Raw genomic sequence first — 23,235 nt, 5'->3', positions numbered from 1 at the left:
TTGCATTTCTCCTCCGTTAGGCCCACTCAGCACCCAGCTAGTGCAACAGGGACCCTTCTGTCTGCACTGACCAGCGGCTTTCAAGCCACGGTAACCAAAGTCTCTCCACACACACCCCTTACTCCTGTGTGCAAAGCAGCCACAGAGGCGGCTGACCTTTGTTAACCCGTTAAACGCTCAGAACAATCACAGGGAGGCTGGGCCCCAAGACAACGAGGCCCTCCTACCTTTCAACTCCAGCACTTGCGTGATCGTGCTGTCATCACCGGCGATCAGAAAGGAAAGGGCGAACTGAATGTAGGCCAGCCGGACATCATGTACTCCCTGGGGGCAAAGGAGATCGTGTCACACGGGTGTTTACACGCACACGCGCACGCACACACACCCCCCCCACCAAGGAAGCAGGAACACGAGGCTGTCCCCCCACATCCCGCTCATCCCCCTATCACAGGGTCCTCCAGGCTGGTACTGTCAGAGGGTCGACGTCTAGAACCACTGGTCATCTCTTTATGGAAACCAAGGGTTTTTCTTTTGCTCTTTCCCTCTCAAGCTCCTACTCTTCTTTCAAGCCCTCTCTAAACACCAAAGCACAGGTCTCCCCTTCCCTGCCTGTAAGACACACACATTTTTAGTTCAGGGACAGCTCTGGTGTATAGGAGAAGATGCTTGGCCTGTCTACACACCATCTGCTCTCATGTCATGAAATAATAGGTCTCTGTTTTCGAAAATCCATAGATGATGGAAAGGCTGGTGCTGCTTTTGATGAGACACCCATGAGGTGATGTTTGGTTTTTATTAGATGTTAGACATTCACAGCAGACACACAGATGAGGCCACATTACACACGCAGCATGGCCTTCCCAGGACTGCAGTCTGCACTGTCCCGCGGGGGTGTCAGCTGGACCCAGGACAGCATCCTCAACCAGGGCCCAAAGGCCATGACCGACAGCCAGCCCCTCAGGAGCGGCCACGAGGGCCACTTCACCAGTCTCTCCTCTCAGTAGCTTTAAGGCAAGCCTGTGTCTCACATTCCTGTTTTACACCCAAAGAATCCAGGGCATATGTTCACACACAGCACGTGTCAGCTGGACCTGAACAAGCACACGGGCTCAGAGCCTCCACTGCTCACCCTGACAGCATTTCCCGAGTTCAGTTATTACAAACTAACTTTAATTTGAAGATAAGACATAAGTTAACATCACGGAGAACCACTGTCTTCAATGCCTACAGAAACTGAGGAGTCTCCACCTTCCAAGGAGTCCCATTCACTTAGTGGTGGCAGTAGTGATGGTGAGGAGGGTGAGGGTGGTGAGGGGGTGAGGAGGGTGAGGGGGGTGAGGAGGGTGAAGGGGGTGAGGGGGGTGTAGGGAGTGAGGGGTGTGTAGGGGGTGAGGGGGGTGAAGGGGGTGAGGGGGGTGAGGGGGGTGAAGGGGGGTGAGGGGGGTGAAGGGGGTGAGGAGGTGAGGGGGTGAGGAGGTGAGGAGGGTGAGGAGGGTGAGGAGGTGAGGAGGTGAGGAGGGTGAGGAGGGTGAGGAGGGTGAGGAGGTGAGGAGGGTGAGGAGGGTGAGGAGGGTGAGGAGGGTGAGGAGGGTGAGGAGGGTGAGGAGGGTGAGGAGGGTGAGGAGGTGAGGAGGGTGAGGAGGTGAGGAGGGTGAGGAGGTGAGGAGCGTGCTGGTGGTGACGGCCCGGATGAGGATGTGGATGAGGAATGGCGATGGTGACGGCGAGGAGCATGGTATCAGTAACGTTTCCTGAGCACTCGTGACTGCCAGGCTCCCTGCCAGGTGCATATCGGTTTTCTCAGTTACAATAAGAATCTTAGGTAGAGTCACCCAGCACACCTATCTTATAGATGGGGAAACTGGGGTTTTAAAAACCTCACTTCCGTGTGTGTCGCTTAGTCGGGTCTGACTCTCTGCGGCCCCATGGACCGTAGCCCGCCAGGCTCCTCTGTCCCCCCGGACTCTCCAGGAAGAACAATGGAGCGGGTTGCCCCTCCCTTCTCTAGGGATCTTCCCAACCCGGGGACGACACCCAGGTCTCCCACATTGCCGGCGGACTCTTCAGCAGCTGAGCCACCAGGGGTGCCCCTCCCTTGAGGTTACACCACTACTAAGTGAGAAAGTACTGGGACTGGGATGGTATGAAATACCTGCACACACACATACCACTTCCTACTCGACCTCGCGTCTGCCTACAGAAAGGCTCCTCCCTCTCAGCGCTCCCCTGGCAGCTCCATGCCACTTTTTCTCAAGGTGCAAGCCCCATACGTGGCACCGTTTAGGCCTCTGAGTACAAAATTAACTGTCTTGTTGTATTGGCTGTTTCTTCTGGAGAAAAGAATGTGCATTCAACCCTGCTCTGTAACATCCGAGTGGAGGCCTTGCAAGGTCCTCGCATTTACTGAGCTCATCTCCATCCACAGCACAGCACACACTTCAGTAAGACCTGGGCTGCTTTATTTCAAATACACTGAGAGCCCCAAACTATCCTCTCGTTCTGGGGACCAACCTGTGGGCCTCTTCACAGTACGTGGTTTGGGTACAATGATCCCTTCAAGTCCTGAAAATAAGCTAAACTCTGACTCCGTCAGTGTCAGCAATGCTCTGGGGCCTTCATTCACCAACTCTACGTTAATACATCACCAGTGACACTCAAGGTGTCATAACCTCAGGCTGGGAGGACGCAGAGGTGACTCGGATACTATCCCTGTCCTCAGTAACTGCTTCAAGCGACCACTGCTTCTAAGCCATCTGGATGCCTCACCGTTCAAACCTACGTGCCACCTGATTCAAGCACAGTTCACTTATCCTGGTCTTCACACGCCTTAAACTCGAAAAGAATCCTGGCAAAATGCTAAAACTTGCCTGGTAAAATGAAATTAGGTTTCATCCTTCCCCCATGAGTTGGAAAGGCTCCCGATGTTTGGGGTTCTCTGTTCACTGAAGTCCTGGGAATCAGGGCTCTGGAGTGCTGGTCCCGAACTGCCATTCTAGGTCTTTCTATCCCGTTGTGAGCACAGCAGAGACCCTCTCACGGGTGCTGCCAGCAATGGATTTTGAACTGAAACGGAAGTTAGTTCTCACCCGCTGGCATCCATCTTTTATGTCCCAGAGAACCCCAAAGTTCAGATTCCTGACACGGTGGAAAACAAGACCCCTGAGACACAGCCTTGGCTGTTCATTCTCCAGCAGCTGCTGCCAGGCCTTGTTCCCCTGACCACAGCCCCTCGCTGCCCCCAGCTGCCGCCCTGCGTCTCCAGCAAACTCCATCAAAGGCAAGAAGGCCACACACGCCTGCCCTCATTCCTACACTCTGACTTCACGGGGCTGTTACCCCAGGGAGAAAACATCCTGAACTCGACGGCGTGTTCTGCAAAACACTGTCTGAAATAGACCAAAACATATTTGGTAAAACAGCTCTTTGGCACAGGACTTTTAACAATGCTTTCCTTGGATGAGAAGAAATATTCATAATCCTCTTTCTTCACGAGGCTTGAATAACTCCCTCCAAAATGTTAAAAACATTGAAAAGAAATATCTCTCTTAGCTTCTTCAACAACTAAATGACTTTAAAAAAAAAAGTGGGAGAAAAGCAGAAAATTCAAAGATCTGGAGAGATTTAAGAAAAGTATCAGCAGAACACCCCCTGTAGCCCTGTGTGGATCCTGATTTGAACCACAGAGGGTACAGATGTTTCTGAGACAGTGGGGGAAAAGCTGAGACTGAACTGGGCATCAGATGATGGTTATTCACAGTGTTAAGTATGATGATGGCACCATGGTTTTGTTTTCTAAAATGTTGCTTTCTGTTCGAGATACTGAATATTTATAGTCGAAATGTATGTGCGATGTGCTGTAACAGGGGCGTCCCAGGTGGCGCTAGTAGTAAAGAACCTGCCTGCCAACGCAGGAGAAGCAAGAGAGCTGGTTCGATCCCTGGGTCGGGAAGATCCCCTGGAGGAGGACATGGCAACTGAATCTCACGGACAGTGGAACCTGGCGGGTTATAGTCAACAGGGCTGCAAAGAGTTGGACATGACTCTGTCTGATTGAAGCGACTTAGCATACACACACACACATACAAACACACACACACACACACACACATGCTGTAATTGACTGTCTGCCCCAAAACTTAAAGGCAGGAAAGGATGACAGCATCTGAAGTTGGATGACAGGGACATAGAAAGTCACTGCGCTAATGTCTATTTTTGAATGTTCCTGACATTTCCCACATGAAAAAAACTTTTTTACTGTCTAGAAACTATTTCCTACAACATACAAAGTTTCGGACTTCCCTGGTGGTCCAGTGACTAAGACTCCACACTTCCAGTGCAGAGGGTGGCCCCAGTGGTAAAGAACCCCACCTGCAAGACGTGAGAGGCGTGTGCTCGATCCCTGGGTTGGGAAGACCCCCTGCAGGTGGGCATGGCAACCCACTCCAGTGTTCTTGCCTAGAGAACCCCACGGACAGAGGAGCCTGGCGGGCTAGAGTCCGTGGGGTCGCAAAGAGCTGGACAGGACGGAAGTGACTTAGCACAGCACGCACAAAGTATGTAAGACACTTGATACGGATGATTAAGCAAAGCAAAAATACTTTCATTTCTACAGTTAACTCCCGTTTTCCGGATCAAGAGGGAAAATGACTTGTGGAGGCCCTGAGCTGAAGCAGCCGGACCCGGACAAGGACTGGGCTTTCCCATGCTGTGCGGTCCGGATGGCCTGTCTGCTGACGTGCACTTTACGTAAGATGGAAGGGTGGGTTGAGGCCAAGACTGAGGGCGGGAAAGGGAAGGGATTCTGACAGGTAATTACTGCCAGGCTGACAGCCAGGGAAGACCAGAGAGCCAGGTCTGCCCTCGGGGGTGGATAGCACACACCTTCTTTCTGTCAGACACACGTTCAGATGCCAGGAGCCGTCACTCATTAAGTGGAACTTCGAACACACCGATTATAGTATATCCATGAAACACGAAGACCTGGAAGTTTTTCCTCAGAGAAAACCTGATTCATTATTCCAGAAAAACCTTCAACGCTATTGTTACTGTGATTCACCTTCAGTCTAGTTATTACCTGGCAGCATAGAAACTCTTTATTTCCTAGGAAGAGCCGGAGAAGGAGGTCACGCCTGGCTGCAGAAGTCACTTGTTCTAGTGTGGCTCCTCCACCCGGGCAGACAGAGGTGGGCCTCTATCACCTGATGCCAATGCCAAGGAAGGGGGCGTGGGGGACGGAGCCAGCAGTGAGGGTGTGTGTGTGTTAAGTCGCTTCAGTCATGTCTGACTCTTTGAGACCCCATGGACTGTAACCTGCCAGGCTCCTCTGTCCATGGGAATTCTTCACGCAAGAACACTGGAGTGGGCTATCATGCCCTTCTCAAGGGGATCTTCCCAACCCAGGGATTGAACCCACATCTCCTGCCCTGGCAGGCAGATCCTTTACCACTAGCACCACATGGGAAGCTCAGTGGGGAGGGGCACCCTGCAAAGAGGAAGGGGCACCTCGACCACCCACAGCTAGCACAGGGGTTGAAGGTGCCCATGCTCTGGCTCACGTGTTTGGAAACTCGTGCTTTTCCCTCAAGATCCTTTCGAACCCAAGGGAAACTTCTGGAGCTCCTAGAAAACCTTTCTTCTTTAGACAACTCTCACAACCAACCGTTCACACTTCGATTCTCTTTGGCACAATCCAGCCCCTACCCATCGTTAAGACTTCTAACTGGGAGGCACAAGGAACATATTAAAAAGCCACAAACGTCAGGCTTCCCTGGTGGCTCTGTGGTAAAGAATCCACCTGCCAAACGCAGGAGACACGGGTTCAATCCTCAATCCAGTAAGATTCCCACATGTCACAGAGCAACTGAGCCTGTGCCACTAACTACTGAACCTGTGCTCTAGAGCCCGGGAGCTGCACCCAGAGAGCCACAGCGACTGAAATCCGTGTGCCTAGGGCCTGTGCTCCACAGGAGGAGAGGCCACGGCAGGGGGAGGCCCTGGAGAGCAGCTGGAGAGCAGCCCCTGCGTGCCACAACTAGAGAAAAGCGCGCAGAGCAATGAAGACCCAGCACAGTCACAAATAAAGCAAAGAATAAATAATAATTATTTTTTTAAAAAGCTATAAATGTCGTTTCTGATGACCTCACTGGCGTGGCTTCTCAAGGGCTTTTCCACACAGTGGACGGAACAAGCATGGGAGGACCACCGTGAGCACCACCCCGTGAGGCCCACGGAGACCACCACCGCCGCTCTGGGAAGATGCCCGCCAGCTGCACCATCCTCACGGGCCAGAGAGGCCCCGCCACGCTGAGCCCCAGGGGAGCTGGCCTCACGTCCCTGTCACTCAGGCCCCACCAGGCGACCGGGCCCCCACCACCAGCCGGGGCGAGGCCGCCCTTCCTCAGAGGCTCAAAGTGGCTGCCGAGGCACACACCTTTCACACGGAGGCCTCCCACTCCATCTACGTGAGGACCGAGGCCAGAGGGAGGAGGACCCAGGAACCACCGCAGCCCCCTAGAAGGAAAGGAAACACTCAGGGCAGGGGGAAACACATGAGACACTCCTCACCTTTGGATCCCTCTTGGTCACCAGGGTGTACAAGGTCTTCTTATTCAAATCAAAATGGCTGCAGACGTCCCTGGCGGCCTCGGGACCCTGGGTCACCATGGCGGCCATCAGGTTCAGGCAGGCTCGAGCCATCCTGTTCAGGACAAGCGGGACCCGGTGTCGTGACGGCAGGACCACAAAGGCCCCCTGGCCTCGAGCCAGCTGCAACCTCTCTGTGCGGTCTGCTGGCCCCACACCAGAAACCAGGAGGAAGGAAACACGGAGACATGCCCTTTCTTTAAGAAAAAAATACCCTAACAAAATCTTCAAAGAAAGCTAAAAACCTGAGTCTGAGGACAATCCAAGATCTCAAGATGAAGGTAGAGAGAAGACGGACATGTCTGTTTCCAGTAAATCATCATGGAGCTGGACCCCACTCCCACCCAGTGCCGGCCAGGGGAAGACTTCTGCACAGAGGACATCTCTAGATGCAAGTGCCTGGCGGCTTGCCACCCTGCGGGAGGTCACCCAGAATCCGCGGTGACCGAGCACCTACCACACCCTATTTAAGTGCTGGGAAAACAGCAATTTATGAGACCGTCAAGGCCCCACCGCCATGCACCCTGCATCCCAGTGGAGGGAGACAGTGGGTCAGGAGATGGCTATGGATATTATGGCACACACTCAGCTGTGCCATAATGGGATGGTCAGATAGGGCCTCCCTGAGATGACACCTCCGCAAGGCTATGAAGGTGGAGAGGGAAGGAGTTTGCGAAGACCTAGGAGATGAGGGTTAAAAGGACAGGCAGCGTTAAGGAGGTCTGGGGTGTTCCCTAGACCACAGGGGGAGTGGCAGGGCGGGAGCAGAGGGACCCGAAGCAGCAGAGGAGTCGGTGACAGCGAGGGGACAGTCAACAGGAGGAGGAGGGACTCTGCCATAGCCTCGGAAACAGCTCAGCTCTGCGGGCGGGTACAGAAAAGGTCAAGTGCCCTCGTGGAGAGCTGAACGCTGACCAAGTCCAAGGCCAGTCCTGCCACGTACAGGCGGCCAACGTACCTGTAACCCGAGGCGTACAGGGACTCACAGATGAGCTTCATGTGGTTATTCATTAGCTTCTTCACGATGTTGGTCCCCACCACGTGAAAATGGGAAAGGTCACTGGCTGTCCGCAATAATATGGCCTCGAAAACTTGAAATACTAAAAGCATCTGCAAAGACAGAACCGAGGTGCTTACAAATCATCTCCTTTTCTTTTCCGCCTCTACAGACATTTGTCTTAGCCACAGTCACCTGCAGGTTTAAATTTTTCAATCTGCCAGATCCCGAATCAGACACAGAGATCTGCCAGGCCCTGAGTCTGGAATTAGCCTTGCTCCAAGAGTCTAGCTAAATAGAGAACAGCTTGCTTACAATTAAACCAAATGAAATTAAAAGAGAAATTTCTAGTAATGATTCCACCTCACTGCTTTGGGGATATTCAGGTCTACAGCCTTACAGCAATAATCCTGAGACTTCAACAGGTTCATAAACGCCTCAAATTCTGACCTTCTTTGGAAGCAGAAAACAACAGACAACTCAATATACATCTCTACCTGGGACACACAGTCTTTACCTATTTCCCTTCCATTAAAGCAAATCATTCAGAAACCAAGTGTATTTAGACAAGAATCTATGATCCTTCCTTCTGCTATTATTCACCAGTAACAAGTTAGCACTTTCCTCTAAAGGCTTTCAAAGGTTACAATGCAAAAAATGAATGTATCTCTACAGCCCAAGCACAAAGCATCATTTTCAGTAGAAAGCTGGTAACTTTCTACTGGTAATTTTGGAGATTTATATCACATTTCTTTTCATCAAACTTAACGTAATAGTTGTTGTTATTTAGTCGCTCAGTTGTGTCCAACTCTTTTGCGACCCCGTGGACTGTAGCCCACCAGGCTCTTCTGTCCATGGGATTTTCCAGGCTAGAATACTGGAGTGGGTTGCCATTTCTTTCTCAAGGGGATCTTTCCCACCCAGGGATCGAACTTGGGTCTCCTGCTTGGCGGGTGGACTCTTTACCACTGAGCCACCAGGGAAGCCCTAACACAACAGTAGCACTGACTTTTGCTTCTCCCCATCAGGCCAGGTGAGGAAGAGCGTACTTCACTTTCAGGGCGCTTCTCCCCACTCAGGAGCTGGAAAATCTCGGCACACTCCACAGAAATCTTGATGTACCCCTCCACAACATCGTACACATCTTCTCGGGGGAGCTTCTTAGCAGCGGAAACAAATGCCTCCAGGGCTGAAATGAGAGGCAGGGTCAGATGTTAATAAGGACAGTCTCTTTAGAAACAATCCCTGGTGCTACGGTGACAGAGGGAGATTGCTGGCAGGAAATAGCCAGGTGACTGGAAGCCGCCCGTGACAAGATGGAACAGAGGAGCAGGGTAGAGACAGGGAGATCAAGAGGACATGTCCTTAAGTCATGGGGAGCATCTTTCAAAGGCACTGGCTGAGAGCAGAACCCTTCCTGCTGCAGGAATCCTCCTGATGGGTTACTATTCAATGCTCCTGGGCATCCTCTGGGTCTTTATCAATGTAACCCTGCTCTCCATCCCCACCGCCCATCAACTGAAGGGGGAATAATGGATAAAGAAAATGTGGTATATCTATACACAGAAATACACATAAAAGGGACTTCCAGTGGTTAAAACTTCGCCTTCCAATGCAGAGGGGCAGGTCTCAACCCCTGGTCAAGGAGCCAAGATCTCAGAGGCCTCCTGGCCAAAAAAACACAAAACAGAAAACAGAAACAATATTGCAACAAATTCAATAAAGACTTTAAAAAGGGTCCACATCAGGGACTACCCCGGTGGTCTACTGGTTAAGACTCTGTGCTTCCACTGCAGGGGGCATGGGTTCGATCCTTGGCTGGGGAACTCAGCTGGCACACGCTGTACGGTGCCGCCATACATAAATAAATGAGTGAACAAATAGATAACTAAAGCAAAATAAAAATGCTTTAAACTTGTCCATATCAAAAAAAACAAAGGAAAGAAATACACACAATGGGATATTATTCAGCCTTTAAAAAAGAAGGACACTGGGGACTTTCCTGGTGGTCCAGTGGTTAAGACTCCAAGCTTCCACTGCAAGAGGTGCAGGTTCAATCGTAAGATCCCACATGCCACTCAGTGCAGCCAAAATTAAAAAAGTAAAAAAAAGACAGTAGGAAACTTCACCTTTTGCAACATTCTATATGAACCCTGAAGGCAGTAAATGAAACAAGTTAGGGAAAGACAAATACTGTATGTTCTCACTGACACATTCAATCTAAAAATGGCAGGGCCCATCTGATTCTTACCATTTGATCTCTACCCCAGCAAATAACAGCCCCTTGTAAATAATGAACAAATGAATGAATGAAATGTATGTGCTTAGTCACTCAGTCATGTCCAACTCTGTGACCCTTTGAACTGTAGCCCACCAGGCTCCTCTGTCCATGGGATTTTTCAGGCAATACTGGAGTGGGTTGCCATTCCTTCCCCAAAAACTAATGAACAAATGAATGAATGAAATGTGTAATTCTGTGCTAAAGCAGGTATCATCTTCCTAGTACTAGCTAGCAGTTGCAGATATCAAACCTTTAAAAAAAAAATCTGTGGAAGACAAACTAGAAACTGAGGATATTCTGGCCATGAACTTAATTTTTCACTTGAGAGAAACACTGTCACTGTTTCATTTTGACACAATGCCAGTGTTTCCACATATTAGCCTAATTCGATTGTGCTTTGTCCTCATAATCTAAATACTTTCTAATGGATTACAAGAAGTTGTGCAAGGGTGATCACACTTTTCAAAAAGTTGAATTATAGAATCTACTTCGTATCAGTCACTAATCTTGGTCAACTGACAGACCCTGTGGTGGCTTCCTGTGATAGCTTATTACGTGTTCTTGGGTCAGTGTGAGTGGTGGAGAATCAAAGCTACGCAAAACAGAGCTGACAGCCATGGCAGTAACTGCAAACAGGCTCACTGAACAGCCCCGAACTGACTCTTGCAATCCCATGGACTATAACCCTCTGTCCATGGTATTCTCCCTGGAGAATACTGGAGTGGGTTGCCATGCCTTTCTCCAGGGGATCTTCCCGACCCAAGAATCGAACCTGGGTCTCCTGCATTGCAGCAGATTCTTTACCGATTGAGCTATGAGGGAAGCCTCCGACTCAGTCAGGACTCCATAAATATCTGCTGTGATGAATGAGGAGTACATTTATCCACTTTCCTAACAACTGCAATAAAAAGAATTTTAGAGTTTGCTGACAGATGCTGCCCGGGCAGGGGAAGCATGTACTCGCAGGGAAACTGTCACCATCAAGCAAATCGTGGCCCTGGACTCCCCGGCACCCAGGTCTCGGCTTCCCGACTGCAAATCGGGAGGCTGGGCTCTGACCCTCGCTGCAGAAAGGAGCTGCTGCGTCTGCACACGGAGGCCCCACGCAGACAGAAGAAGCTGGGAGATCGCCTCTCAAGCTCGCGCTCTCTTCCCCGCTGCACTCACCCGGCCCCGCGCCCTGCGGGTCCCTCAGCTGAGCCTTGAAGCGCACGCCCGTGAGCTCTTCGGTGCGGACCCGCTTGGCTGTGCTCGCCCGGGCAGCCGCGCCGTCCTGGCCGCCAGAGACCTTCCTCTTGGGGACCCCCATGGCCAAGCGGGCGGCGCGCCAGGATCCACACACCCGGAGACCTGGCGGAAGCAAACGCGCGGTGACCCAGCCAGCCTCTCAGGGCTCACACGTGGGGGGAACGGGGGTGGGGCTGCGGAAGGGGCGGGGCCTAGAGAGAAAAGTCGACGGAAGGGGCGGGGCTTGTGAGCAGCGCGGTCCGGCAGAAATCCTGTAGTAAAGGTAAACGGTTTCCGAGTCTCGGGTTCCCGTATGGTGCTACGGTCGCAGCTGGGTCGCTGGCGGCTCGGGAGCGAGGTGACACTCCCCGCAACACACTCCCCCTCCCCTACTCGGCCGCGGCGAGGAGAGGGCCTTCGGCGGCCCTTCTCGAGGGTACTTAGCAAGAAGAACCCCCAGATCCTCCGCTCCCGAAGGGCGCGAGCCCAGACCCGTAGTCGCAGCACAGTGAGATCGTTCTTGCCCCGAGGACGCTCTGCTGTGGCCTCTGGAACTTGATTAACACGCGGCGGGATTCGATGCTTTGCTGAAGTTGAAGTCCTCCTGGTGGGTCGGGAGGGTGGATGCCCCTGGCTAATAGATTGAAGGCGGGAGGAGAAGGGGACGACAGAGGAAGAGATGGTTGGATGGCATCACCGACTCAGTGGACATGAGTTTAAGCAAGCTCCAGGAGATGGTGAAAGACAGGGAAGCCTGACGTGCTGCAGTCCATGGGGTCCAAAGGAGTCGGATAAGACTGAGCGACTAAACTTAATTGCCAGGCGGGCTTGTTGCGGGGAGGTCCTTGGTCAGGCAACCGGTCCGAAGTCTTGCGGATGCCCCTAACCCCGACCCTTAGTTTATCTCACCTCTCGGGCAAAGACAGGCTTGCCTGGTGGGATGTCACCGCAGACTGACTAACTAATGGGAGGACGGGCACCCCTTCGGCCCTGCAGGGTGCGAGGAAAGGATCAAATGAAGTCGTGTCTGTGAAAACCCCTAGTGGACAGCGCAGCGGCCGCCACATCTAAGCCCCCGGTCATTAAAATGGAAACAGCGAAGCCAGCTGTTGCCGAGCGGAGAAAATGATGCCATGTGTGCAAAACTGCTTTGACGGGGGAAAAAGGACTGTGTGTCTTTGTAAGATGTTACTCGTTGACTTGAGAGCCACATGAAATATTCTGAAATAAAATGGAGGCATCAATAAATAAGTAAAAACAGGCTGGTGCATTCCTTAATACCCCTTCATCAATACGTGGTTATGTGTTCAAATAAATCATGAACCAGGTCATGAGATGAGTAATTTGGTGATTCCTGGAATCATCAGTTAGCTCGCCCTCTAATTTGAGGAAATACTCTCCTGTGTTCTGTAAGCAGATCTGTATTGAACGTCTAAGGATGTGGGGTTTTCTGTGACCTGTTGAAGTTCCAGAATCTCTAATAGGAAACGTCTATGGGATTGACTGTGAGTCAAGCACAAGCAAGACTATTGTGCTTGTGGAAATGCTTACCTTGTAGGCAGGTCAGAGCAAGTGGCCTGACCAGATATGAGTTCTTGCAGCAATATTAAGAGACAGGGATATGCCCAAAATTCAGGCTGTAAAGAGTAATACTCTTGTTAGGAAAGACAGACTTAATTATTTTTTAAAAAACTTTTTATTTAATATTGGAGTATAATAGATAACAATGTTGTGATAGTTTCAGGTGGACAGCAAAGGGATTCAGCCATACATATACATGTATCCATTTTCCTCAAACTCCTCTCCCATTCGGGCTGCCACATAACACTGAGCAGAGTTCCCTGTGCTATACAGTGGGTCCTTGTTGGTTATCCATTTTAAATATAGCAGTGTGTAGATGTCCATCCCAAGCTCCCTAACCATCCTTTTCCCCCAATGTTCCCCCCACCCACCCCAGCCAGGAACCATGAGTTTGTTCTCTAAGACAGACTTAATTTTGACTAATTGTCAACACGGGTTCTTTTCTGTGGTTTATTGCCAACCACCAAATTTGTTTTCAACCAGAGTGGACCTGACCAAAGAGACAGGAGGGAGAGAGGAGGGAGCAGGAGAGAGATGTAGGAAACAGTCAAAAACTATTGAGTTTCTGCCTGTGTGGCCTTGGGCATGTTATCAGTTTAGTTCAGTTGCTCAGTTGTGTCCGACTCTTTGCAGCCCCATGAATCACAGCACACCAGGCCTCCCTGTCCATCACCAACTCCCGGAGTTCACTCAAACTCATGTCCATCAAGTCGGTGATGCCATCCAGCCATCTCATCCTCTGTCGTCCCCTTCTCCTCCTGCCCCCAATCCCTCCCAGCATCAGGGTCTTTTCCAATGAGTCAACTCTTCGCATGAGGTGGCCAAAGTATTGGAGTTTCAGCTTCAGCATCAGTCCTTCCAACAAACACCCAGGACTCATCTCCTTTAGGATGGACTGGTTGGATCTCCTTGCAGTCCAAGGGACTCTCAAGAGTCTTCTCCAACACCACAGTTCAAAAGCATCAATTCTCAGCTTTCTTCACAGTCCAACTCTTACATCCATACATGACCACTGGAAAAACCATAGCCTTGACTAGACGGACCTTTGTTGGCAAAGTAATATCCCTGCTTTTCAATATGCTATCTAGGTTGGTCATAACTTTCCTTTCAAGGAGGAAGGCGTCTTTTAATTTCATGACTGCAATCACCATTTGCAGTGGTTTTGGAGCACCCCAAAATAAAGTCTGGCACTGTTTCCACTGTTTCCCCATCTATTTCCCATGAAGTGGTGGGACTGGATGCCATGATCTTCGTTTTCTGAATGTTGAGCTTTAAGCCAAGTTTTTCACTCTCCTCTTTCACTTTCATGAAGAGGCTTTTGAGTTCCTCTTCACTTTCCGCCATAAGGGTGGTGTCATCTGCATATCTGAGCTTATTGATATTTCTCCGGGCAATCTTGATTCCAGCTTGTGCTTCTTCCAGCCCAGCATTTCTCATGATGTACTCTGCATATAAGTTAAATAAGCAGGGTGACAACATACAGCCTTGACGTACTCCTTTTCCTATTTGGAACCAGTCTGTTGTTCCATGTCCAGTTCTAACTGTTGCTTCCTGACCTGCATCAGCTGTCTACAAAAAGGGAACGAGTGGGAGAACTTGCCAGTACTACCCAGCTGACGGGTGCTGGACCATTCACCCAGTGTTTCCTAACCTCAGTTTAAAAACCAAGAAAGAGAAGGTGTTGTTGCCCATCCCAGCCTTAGCCAGAGACATACCATATGGGGTATGGCTCAGAAGAACAGGTGGATGCGTCAGACTAAGTCAGCCTGGTGCAGTGAATCACTGGTCACTAACCCAACTTGTTCAGATATGAGGCTCACCAATCAGCCTCTGGATGGTGACATCCTTTCTATGTAACAAGCCTGCATGGAGAGAAAGGACTTTATTTGCCCCAAGAACACTCCAGTCTACTGAAAATAAGCACCACTGTTCCTAGGACATTCTCAGCGGGCACCAAGTTCAGGGCCCTTGTGCTTGCTGTTCCTGCCTCTGAAACTCTGCCCGGGCCTCACGTGGCCCATCTTCTGACTGCCTGTGGGCTCTTCCTCTCCACCTCTCACTCCCTAGCGTCGTACCCTCCTCTGTTTTCCTTTGTCGCCTTTATCACCTGCTGATGTTGTTCAGTCGCTCAGGCATGTCCAAGTCTTGGCGACCCCATGGACTGCAGCACGCCAGGCTTCCCTGTCCTTCACTATCTCCTGGAGTTTACTCAAACTCACGTCCATTGAGTCAATGATGCCATCCAACCATCTCATCCTCTGTCACCCCCTTCTCCTCATCTACTAGTAATATTAGATACTTATTTGTTTGTCAGACTCCTTTACTAAAATGTGTGTTCTATAATGACACAAAAGAAAATTCAGTGCTTCATTTTCACTGCCGAGAACAGGGCTTGGCAGCTCATAGGGCTCAATAAATATTTGTCAATTAGTTAAATGTCTATATAAATGAATAGAGACCTGGGTCTTGATGTCAATCTATTCGAAAAGATACATTGACTAGGTAAGCTGTCAAAAAGCCTCAGCAGACAGGTTTTCCAGTCCACAAGCTTATGAACTGGCACCTGGACTGTGCTGAATTAGCCAGAGTCCAGCCTCTACTCGCCCACCAGTTCATCTCCTCTGGCCATATTTCTCATTCACATCTGGTAAGTGAGTGTGTTTATTTACTCCTATTTCAATATTACAGAGTGAAACCCAAGTTCTAGAAAGGGGTAAAGGGAGATGCTCTATCAAAGACCGTGTCAAGTTCGTATGAAAGCATGTTTATCACAGACTCTCAGGATGTCGGAAGGATACCTTGTATTCATAAGATGAAGTTGTCTTAACAATTTACCCTGCATCATTTCATTGGTTAACAGCTTGTGAATCCAATCACATTACACAGAGAGGTATGGAATTCCTTTCTTTCCTGATGCAAATTTTAGTCTCTTTAGTATGGCAGTTACCTGAGATCAAGACTATTCCATTATCTGTTTTTCAGTGAGAATAACGAAGCATTCTTTCAAAGACAGTTACTTGAACTCCAGTGAAAGACAGTGTCCATAGGCTAGAAGAGGCAAGTAAACCTACATAATATTTGCTATGTGCATTGCACTAGACAGCCAGCCATAATAGATTCAGAAAAGTCTTACACAGCAGCCTTACCCTTAAGAGATTTACAGTGTCACTGAGAACGCGACTCACCTGATAAGTTCAATCACAACAGAATTTAATGAAGAACCAAAGATGCTATTAGATGTTGCAAGACCATATAATTATTAAACAAATTATTAATATTTGAGCAGTAGATACATCACACTAGTATGATCCAGGTTAAGTCATTGTGAATTTCTTACTGAAGAAAGATAAGAAAACATAAGCATCAAATTTGTCCTTTTTTCTTCTCTGAGACTAAAGTGAAGAAGAGCAGAAAATGTTCCCCTCTTGTCCAATATGGAATAAACTAGCCATAAGTGTGAGGTCCGGTGATAAAAATCATGACATAGATGACATTTGTCTTCTTAAATTTCCCCAGGTCCACTCTCTGCTCACCCACCTCCTCACAGATGCACACGGCAGCTTCTTGCTGCTCCCATCTTCCCAAAGCCCCAACAGCCACAACTTTCCAGAATTTATATCCCTGGAAGTACTTATTTTTGTGCCTCACTCTGTATGCTAAGTCCCCCTTCTTCCCTACCCTTTCTGCTTAACCTGTTTCCTTACAAAAGCTGTTTCTAGCTGGTCATCGGAAAAGAGGTGAATTTGGTAAATTCACCGTAAGATGGGCTTCCCAGGTGGCTAGCTCAGTGGTAAAGAATACACAAGCCAATGCAGGAGATGTGAGTTTCATCCCTGGGTTGGGAAGATCCCTGAGAGAAGGAAATGTCAACCCACTCCAGTATTCTTGCCTGGAGAATCCCATGGACAGAGAAGCCTGGCAGGCTACAGTCCATGGGGTCTCAGAGTCGGACACAGATGACAGACTAAACGACAACAACCATAAGGTGTTAGAGAATAATATCAACTTGCAACCAATCCACAAATGGTTTATACATTAAAAGAGGACATTTGGAGATCACAACTCCCCAGATGAATTTCTTGTAGGTGTGTTTTAGTCACTGTGGTATTGAATGGGGGCTGGGGTGGGGGTATTCTGAACATTCTGCGTGAATCTGCTTGTGAATTCCAGCCATTGTGCCATATATTGCATTTTATACTTGGGGGGGAGGATGCCCTCATGTTTAAAAATATACTTCCAAATCCATTTGAGGGTGAAAAAAAGTGAAGTCGCTCAGTTGTATCCGATGCTCTGCAACCCCACTGACCGTAGCCTACCAGGCTCCTCTGTCCATGGAATTTTCCAGGCAAAAGTACTGGAGTGGGTTTACATTTCCTTCTCCAGGGGATCTTCCTGACCCACGGATCAAACCTAGGTCTCCCACATTGTAGGCAGACGCTTTACCATCTGAGCCACGAGGGAAGCCCCTGCACTGATTCTGCTAGGACAAGTCCCACAAGAGTCATATCCTCAATTAACATATATTGTATTGATGACCAGATCTCAGACCAGACTCTTCAAAAATACTAGGTTATTGAGTTGATGGCCCTGTTCTTTGAACAGCAAAATGGAGCAAAATCCATACCCAGTTTAGAGATTAAAATGTTAATGATAAATTTCAAAGCTATTGTGAAAACTAGTTTAACCTCTTAGTCACTGGACAGAAATATGAAAAAATATAAAAAATCTGAATGTCAATGTATTCAAATTAATTGATGGTATGAGAACTTTATACACATAAACAGAATACATTTTCTTCTTAAATATAATGGAATTGTCATAAAAATGAGCATTCTCCTAGGCCACAAAGAAGGTGCAAATTCATTCCCCCCAAATTAATATCATACAGACCATGTTCTCTGACCATCAGGCAGTAAAATTTGACCTTGATAATAAAAAGATAGGCTTTTTAAAATCTCATAAGTCTATGAGAGGGAAAAAAATTCTAAATAATCCTTGGGAAGCACTAGGGAATTTATGAAAGACTTGGAATGCAATAAAATGGGCACTTTACATTGCTTAATCTGTGGGACACAAGTCTTAGAGGAAAATTTATAGCTTGAAGCATATGTATCAGAAAGCAAGAAAAACTGAAAACAAATGAACTGATAATACATATTCAAATCAAGAAATTGGGAAAAGTGCAATAGAATAACCAAAAGAAGTAAGAAGGAAAAGGAAGCAAAGATAAGGAGCCAAATCAGTTACAAGTAGAATGAGAAAAACAATAAAGAATATTCACAAACCAAAAGCTGATTGCTTTGGTTTTTAGATTAAGTAAACATACGTGTGGCAAGATCAGTGAGGATGGAAAAATAAAGGATGCAAAACAACAAAACACAGGAGTAAAACATTATACAAACATAAATTTTAAATAGTAAATATTTAAATATAATTACAAACATATTTAGAAACAACTATTCAAAACACTTTCTAAACTAAAAGTAATCTCAGAGTTAAAATGACTGCACAACATCTTTAAGGAAAAAATTGTAAAAGAAGATCTTACTAACTAGACAGTAAAATATTCATGGAAGAAGGTCTTCACGGTGCATATTTGTTAAGTCTTTCTAAATGAAGCTATAAAAGAAACTATTGCCATTCCAGTCAAAATCAAGAAACTAAAAAAAATCCACAATAAATTTGTATAGAAAAATAAATGTCTGTGAGTAGCTAACTGAAAAAGACTTTTTTTGGATAAAGACATATCTTAAAGTTATAATAATCAAATTAGAATGGTAATGGTAAAAAAAAAAAAAAGTCAAATAACCTTCAGTTTAGTTCAGTCACTCAGTCGTGTCTGACTCTTTGCGACCCCATGAATCGCAGCACGTCAGGCCTCCCTGTCCATCACCAACTCCCGGAGTTGACCCAAATTCATGTCCATCGAGTCGGTGATGCCATCCAGCCATCTCATCCTCTGTCGTCCCCTTCTCCTCCTGCCCTTAATCCCTCCCAGCATCAGTCTTTTCCAATGAGTCAACTCTTCACATGAGGTGGCCAAAATGTTGGAGTTTCAGCTTCAGCATCAGTTCTTCCAATGAACACCCAGGACTGATCTCCTTTAGGATGGACTGGTTGGATCTCCTTGCAGTCCAAGGGACTCTCAAGAGTCCTCTCCAACACCACAGTTCAAAAGCATCAATTCTTTGAAGAAAGCTCAGCTTTCTTCACAGTCCAACTCTCACATCCATACATGACCACTGGAAAAACCATAGCCTTGACTAGATGTACCTTTGTTGGCAACGTAATGTCTCTGCTTTTTATTATGCTATCTAGGTTGGCCATAACTTTCCTTCCAAGCAGTAAGTGTCTTTTAATTTCATGGCTGCAATCACCATCTGCAGTGATTTTGGAGCCAAAAAAAAATAAAGTCTGACATTGTTTCCACTGTTTCCCCATCAATTTCCCATGAAGTGATGGGACCAGATGCCATGATCTTAGTTTTCGGAATGTTGAGCTTTAAGCCAACTTTTTCACTCTCCTCTTTTATTTTCATCAAGAGGCTTTTTAGTTCCTCTTCACCTTCTGCCATAAGGGTGGTGTCATCTGCATATCTGAGGTTATTGATATTTCTCCCGGCAAACTTGCAGATGTTCAAGTTGGTTTTAGAAAAGGCAGAGGAACCAGAGATCAAATTGCCAACATCCGCTGGATCATCGAAAAAGCAAGAGAGTTCCAGAAAAACATCTATTTCTGCTTTATTGACTATGCCAAAGCCTTTGACTGTGTAGATCACAAGAAACTGTGGAAAATTCTGAAAGAGATGGGAATCCCAGACCACCTGACCTGCCTCTTGAGAAACCTATATGCAGGTCAGGAAGCAACAGTTACAACTGGACATGGAACAACAGACTGGTTCCAAACAGGAAAAGGAGTATGTCAAGGTTGTATATTGTCACCCTGCTTATTTAACTTATATGCAGAGTACATCATGAGAAATGCTGGGCTGGAAGAAGCACAAGCTGGAATCAAATAACCTTAGGAAACAGAATACAGACTCAAAAAAGGCCTGTATCATGGAAGTATAGGTTAACAACTCTGAAACTGCTTTTCATGTATCCTGGAGTTGAATCAATAAGCAAATGGATGGGAGATAATGGGGGTCAGGTTTCTCACTGCTAAAGAAGGTAGATACTTATAAGCAAAAAGGTAAGGCTAAAATTAGGGCTTCCCTGGTAGCCCAGCTGGTAAAGAATCTTCCTGCAGTGCAGGAGACCCAGGTTCAGTTCCTGGGTCAAGAAGATCCCCTGGAGAAGGGATAGGCTACCCATTCTAGTATTCATGGTCTTCCCTGGTGGATCAGATGGTAAAGAAGCCACCTGCAATGCAGGGGACCTGGGTTCAAATCCACCTGCAACACAGGAGACATGGGTTCAACTCCTGGGGTTGGGAAGACTGGAGAAGAGCATGGCAACCCACTCCAGTCTTCTTTCCTGGAGAATCCTATGGACAGAGGAGCCTGGCGGGCTACAGTCCATGGGCTCGCAGAGAGTTCTACACGACTGAATGACTAAACACAGCACAGCAAGGCTAGAATGAACCTGTGGGACTAGATAAAGCCTGGAGACATTGGTGGCCTCCTATTTAATCTAATATAAAGAGATAAATTGATACAGAAGTAAGTATAGATATTTGTTGTACCTGGATTTGTACACATGCATATATTTCCCAGCTCTTTTCACTGACAGAACTTATAAGCAGTGATACCCAAATAGCATTGAGCACACCCAACACCCACATCTTGATTTCTAATACTATTATCAAATAAAAGGAACTAGGACTCCTTGGAGAAATGGCTGTGACAGGGCACATATAAAATGAGCCCAGAGCATCTTGTAGTACCATAAAGTAAGAAATGCTTTAAGTGGGGGGTGGGGGAGTGGGGGGCAATTATATGTCCAAGGGACCTAGGAACCAACCTGAGATAGTTCCCACTGGAACAATTTGTGACAAAATAATTAACAATTTGAGTGAAAAAATAATCCAAACAATTGGATTATAATCTCAGGTATAAATTAATATTTATAAGTCTATACTGCTTTAAAAATGATTGAAAAGTAAATAAATGGGAGAAAAGATCTTCCTTACAAGGTAAGCTTCCTTACAAATACTTCCTACAAAAGTAATCCCAATAATATATGTAGATATTCCTTGATCCAAGAAGTGGAACTTAGTTCACACACTCCTCCCCCATCCTCCAGTGTAGGCTTGGTGACCAGCTTCCAAAGATTAGAGTATGGCAAAGGAAAAATGGTTGCTTTATAGTGGAGAAACATGACAACCACTACCTTAATTAAGTGATCGAGGTTAACATCACCAGCAGTAAGTGATGTTGCTACCATGCACCCTGATGTGATGAGAAGGGTATTTCACATTCAGAGGATCCTTCCCCAAATCCATGACCCCAATCATATTAAAGACGTCAGACAAAAATCTAAGTGGAGGGACAGTCTAAAAAGATACATCACCCATACTCTTTAAAACTGTCAAGATCATGAAAAACAAGGAAAGACTAGGAAACTGTCAAAGAGCAGATTCGATTGCAGAGACATGACAACTAAACACACTTTGATGGCCTGGACTGGATTCTGGGACAGAAAAAGGGACACTAGCAGAAAAGTTAGTGAAATAACGAATAAAGTCTGGAGTTTAGTTAATAGCAATGTACCCAAGTTGGTCTCTTAGTTTGAACAAGAGTACCAAAATATGCATGAAAAATATGGCCATTAGATGAAACTGGGTGAGGCTGTACCAAATTCCTCTCTTCAGATTTTCTGCAAATCTAGAATTAGTCCAAGATTAAAAATGTATTCAAAAGAAAACCAAGACCTATGCATATATAGGAACTTGACAAATGATAAAGATGGCACTCCTCACTAACAATAGGTTTTCCACCAGAACACAGGTGTGGTGAAACCCACCACTGAATCTAAGCCAAGCGGCAAACGAAAAGACTCACATCAACTCTGTCATCACTGGACATGCCGCTCAGGTAAGTCTGACGTTCATGCCCACCTGATCTACAAATGTGGGGGGCTGACAGAGGAACCATAAACATTTGAGAAAGAGTCTGCTGAGATGGAAAAGGGCTCATTCAAGGGTGCCTGTGTCTTGGATAAAGTGAAAGATTAAAGTGAGTGTGGTATCCCCATTGATAGGTAGTACCACCATCAACGTCTCCCTGGGGCAATGCAAGATCAGCAAGTATGACGTGACATCACTGATATCCCAGGACACAAAGACTTTATCAAAAAGATGACTGCAGGCACATCTCAGCCAGACCATGCTGTCCTGATTGTTGCTAATGGTGTTGGTGAATTTGAAGCTAGTGTCTCCAGACCTACGAGCGTGTCCTTCTGGCTTACACACTGGGTGTGAAACAAGTAACTGTTGGTGTTAACAAAAGGGTTCCTACAGCCAGAAAGAGATACTAAAACACTGTTAAGGAAGTCAGCACCTACATTAGGAAAACTGGCTATAAGCCTGACACAGTAGCATTTGTGCCAGCTCTGGTTGGAATGGTGACATTCTGGAGCCATGGAAAGTCATCCATAAAGATGGCCGTGCCAGCACAACCATACTGCCTGAAGCTCTGGATTGCATCCAGCTACCAACTTATCCGACTGACAAGCCCTTCTGTCTGCCCTTCCAGGACGTCTATAAAATTGATGGAACTGGTACTATACCCGTGGAGACTGCTGTTCTCAACCCCCAGCATGATGGTCACTTGGCTCCAGGCAGTGATACAAATGAAGTCCAGTCCCTTGGAATACACCATGAAGGAAGCTCTTCCTGGGGATTCCGTGGGCTTCAGTGTTGAGAAGGTGTCTATCAAAGATGTTTGCCATGGCACCATTCTTATGCTACTGCTACTGCTAAGTCACTTCAGTCGTGTTCGACTTTTGTGTGACCCCATAGACGGCAGCCCACCAGGCTCCTCCATCCCTGGGATTCTCCGGAAAGAATACTGGAGTGGGTTGCCATTTCCTTCTCCAACCATTCTTATGGTGACAGTAAATATGACCTACCAGTGGAAGCAGCTGACTTCCTGACCATCCTGAACCATTCAGGACAAACCAGTGACACCATGCATCTGTGTGCAGTTGTCACACAGCTCACATTGCTTGCAGATTTGTTGAACAGAGTTTTGACTGCTTTTCTGAGAAGAAGCTAGAAGGTGGGTCCATGTTCTGGAAATCTTGCGAGGCTAATATGTGTGTTGAGAGATTCTCTGATCCTCCTTAGGGTCGTTTTACTGTTCATGACATGGGCCAGCCAGTTGCTGTGGGTGTCATCAAAGCAGCAGGCTGCTGGAGTTGGCAAGGTCACCGAGTCGGCCTAGAAAGTTCAGGAGGCTAAAGTAATATTATCCCCAACGCCTGCACCCCCATTTTAATAGATGGTAAAAGAATGATCTAGGCACTGTTTGCCTCAGTTGGCCATATAAATGTAATAGTGAAAGACT

General features: G+C 47.3%; 1 protein-coding gene and 1 long non-coding RNA gene across 2 annotated transcripts in view; one reads left to right on the top strand and one right to left on the bottom strand.

Annotated features, from left to right (window-relative positions):
* URB1 (URB1 ribosome biogenesis homolog) overlaps window positions 1–11,319 on the bottom strand; it is a 77,390-nt gene extending 66,071 nt beyond the window's left edge. The window contains exons 1-5 of the mRNA XM_061415089.1: window positions 11,088–11,319; window positions 8,689–8,828; window positions 7,601–7,752; window positions 6,565–6,697; window positions 228–324 (exon numbers count right to left, since the gene is read on the bottom strand). Coding sequence (XP_061271073.1) covers window positions 228–324; window positions 6,565–6,697; window positions 7,601–7,752; window positions 8,689–8,828; window positions 11,088–11,229 — 664 coding nt within the window. The 5' untranslated portion in view covers window positions 11,230–11,319. The remainder of the gene's footprint in view (window positions 1–227; window positions 325–6,564; window positions 6,698–7,600; window positions 7,753–8,688; window positions 8,829–11,087) is intronic.
* A 14-nt stretch (window positions 11,320–11,333) lies between these two features.
* Window positions 11,334–12,393, top strand: LOC133246647 (uncharacterized). The gene is made up of 2 exons (XR_009736102.1): window positions 11,334–11,995; window positions 12,144–12,393. It is a non-coding gene; the product is annotated as an uncharacterized LOC133246647 (long non-coding RNA).
* The last annotated feature ends 10,842 nt before the right edge of the window (window positions 12,394–23,235 follow it).

This window comes from Bos javanicus, chromosome 1 (assembly GCF_032452875.1).
Source record: "Bos javanicus breed banteng chromosome 1, ARS-OSU_banteng_1.0, whole genome shotgun sequence".
NCBI lineage: Eukaryota > Metazoa > Chordata > Mammalia > Artiodactyla > Bovidae > Bos > Bos javanicus.
Note: the sequence above shows the minus strand (reverse complement) of the source record. Positions and strands in the feature narration are given on the sequence as shown.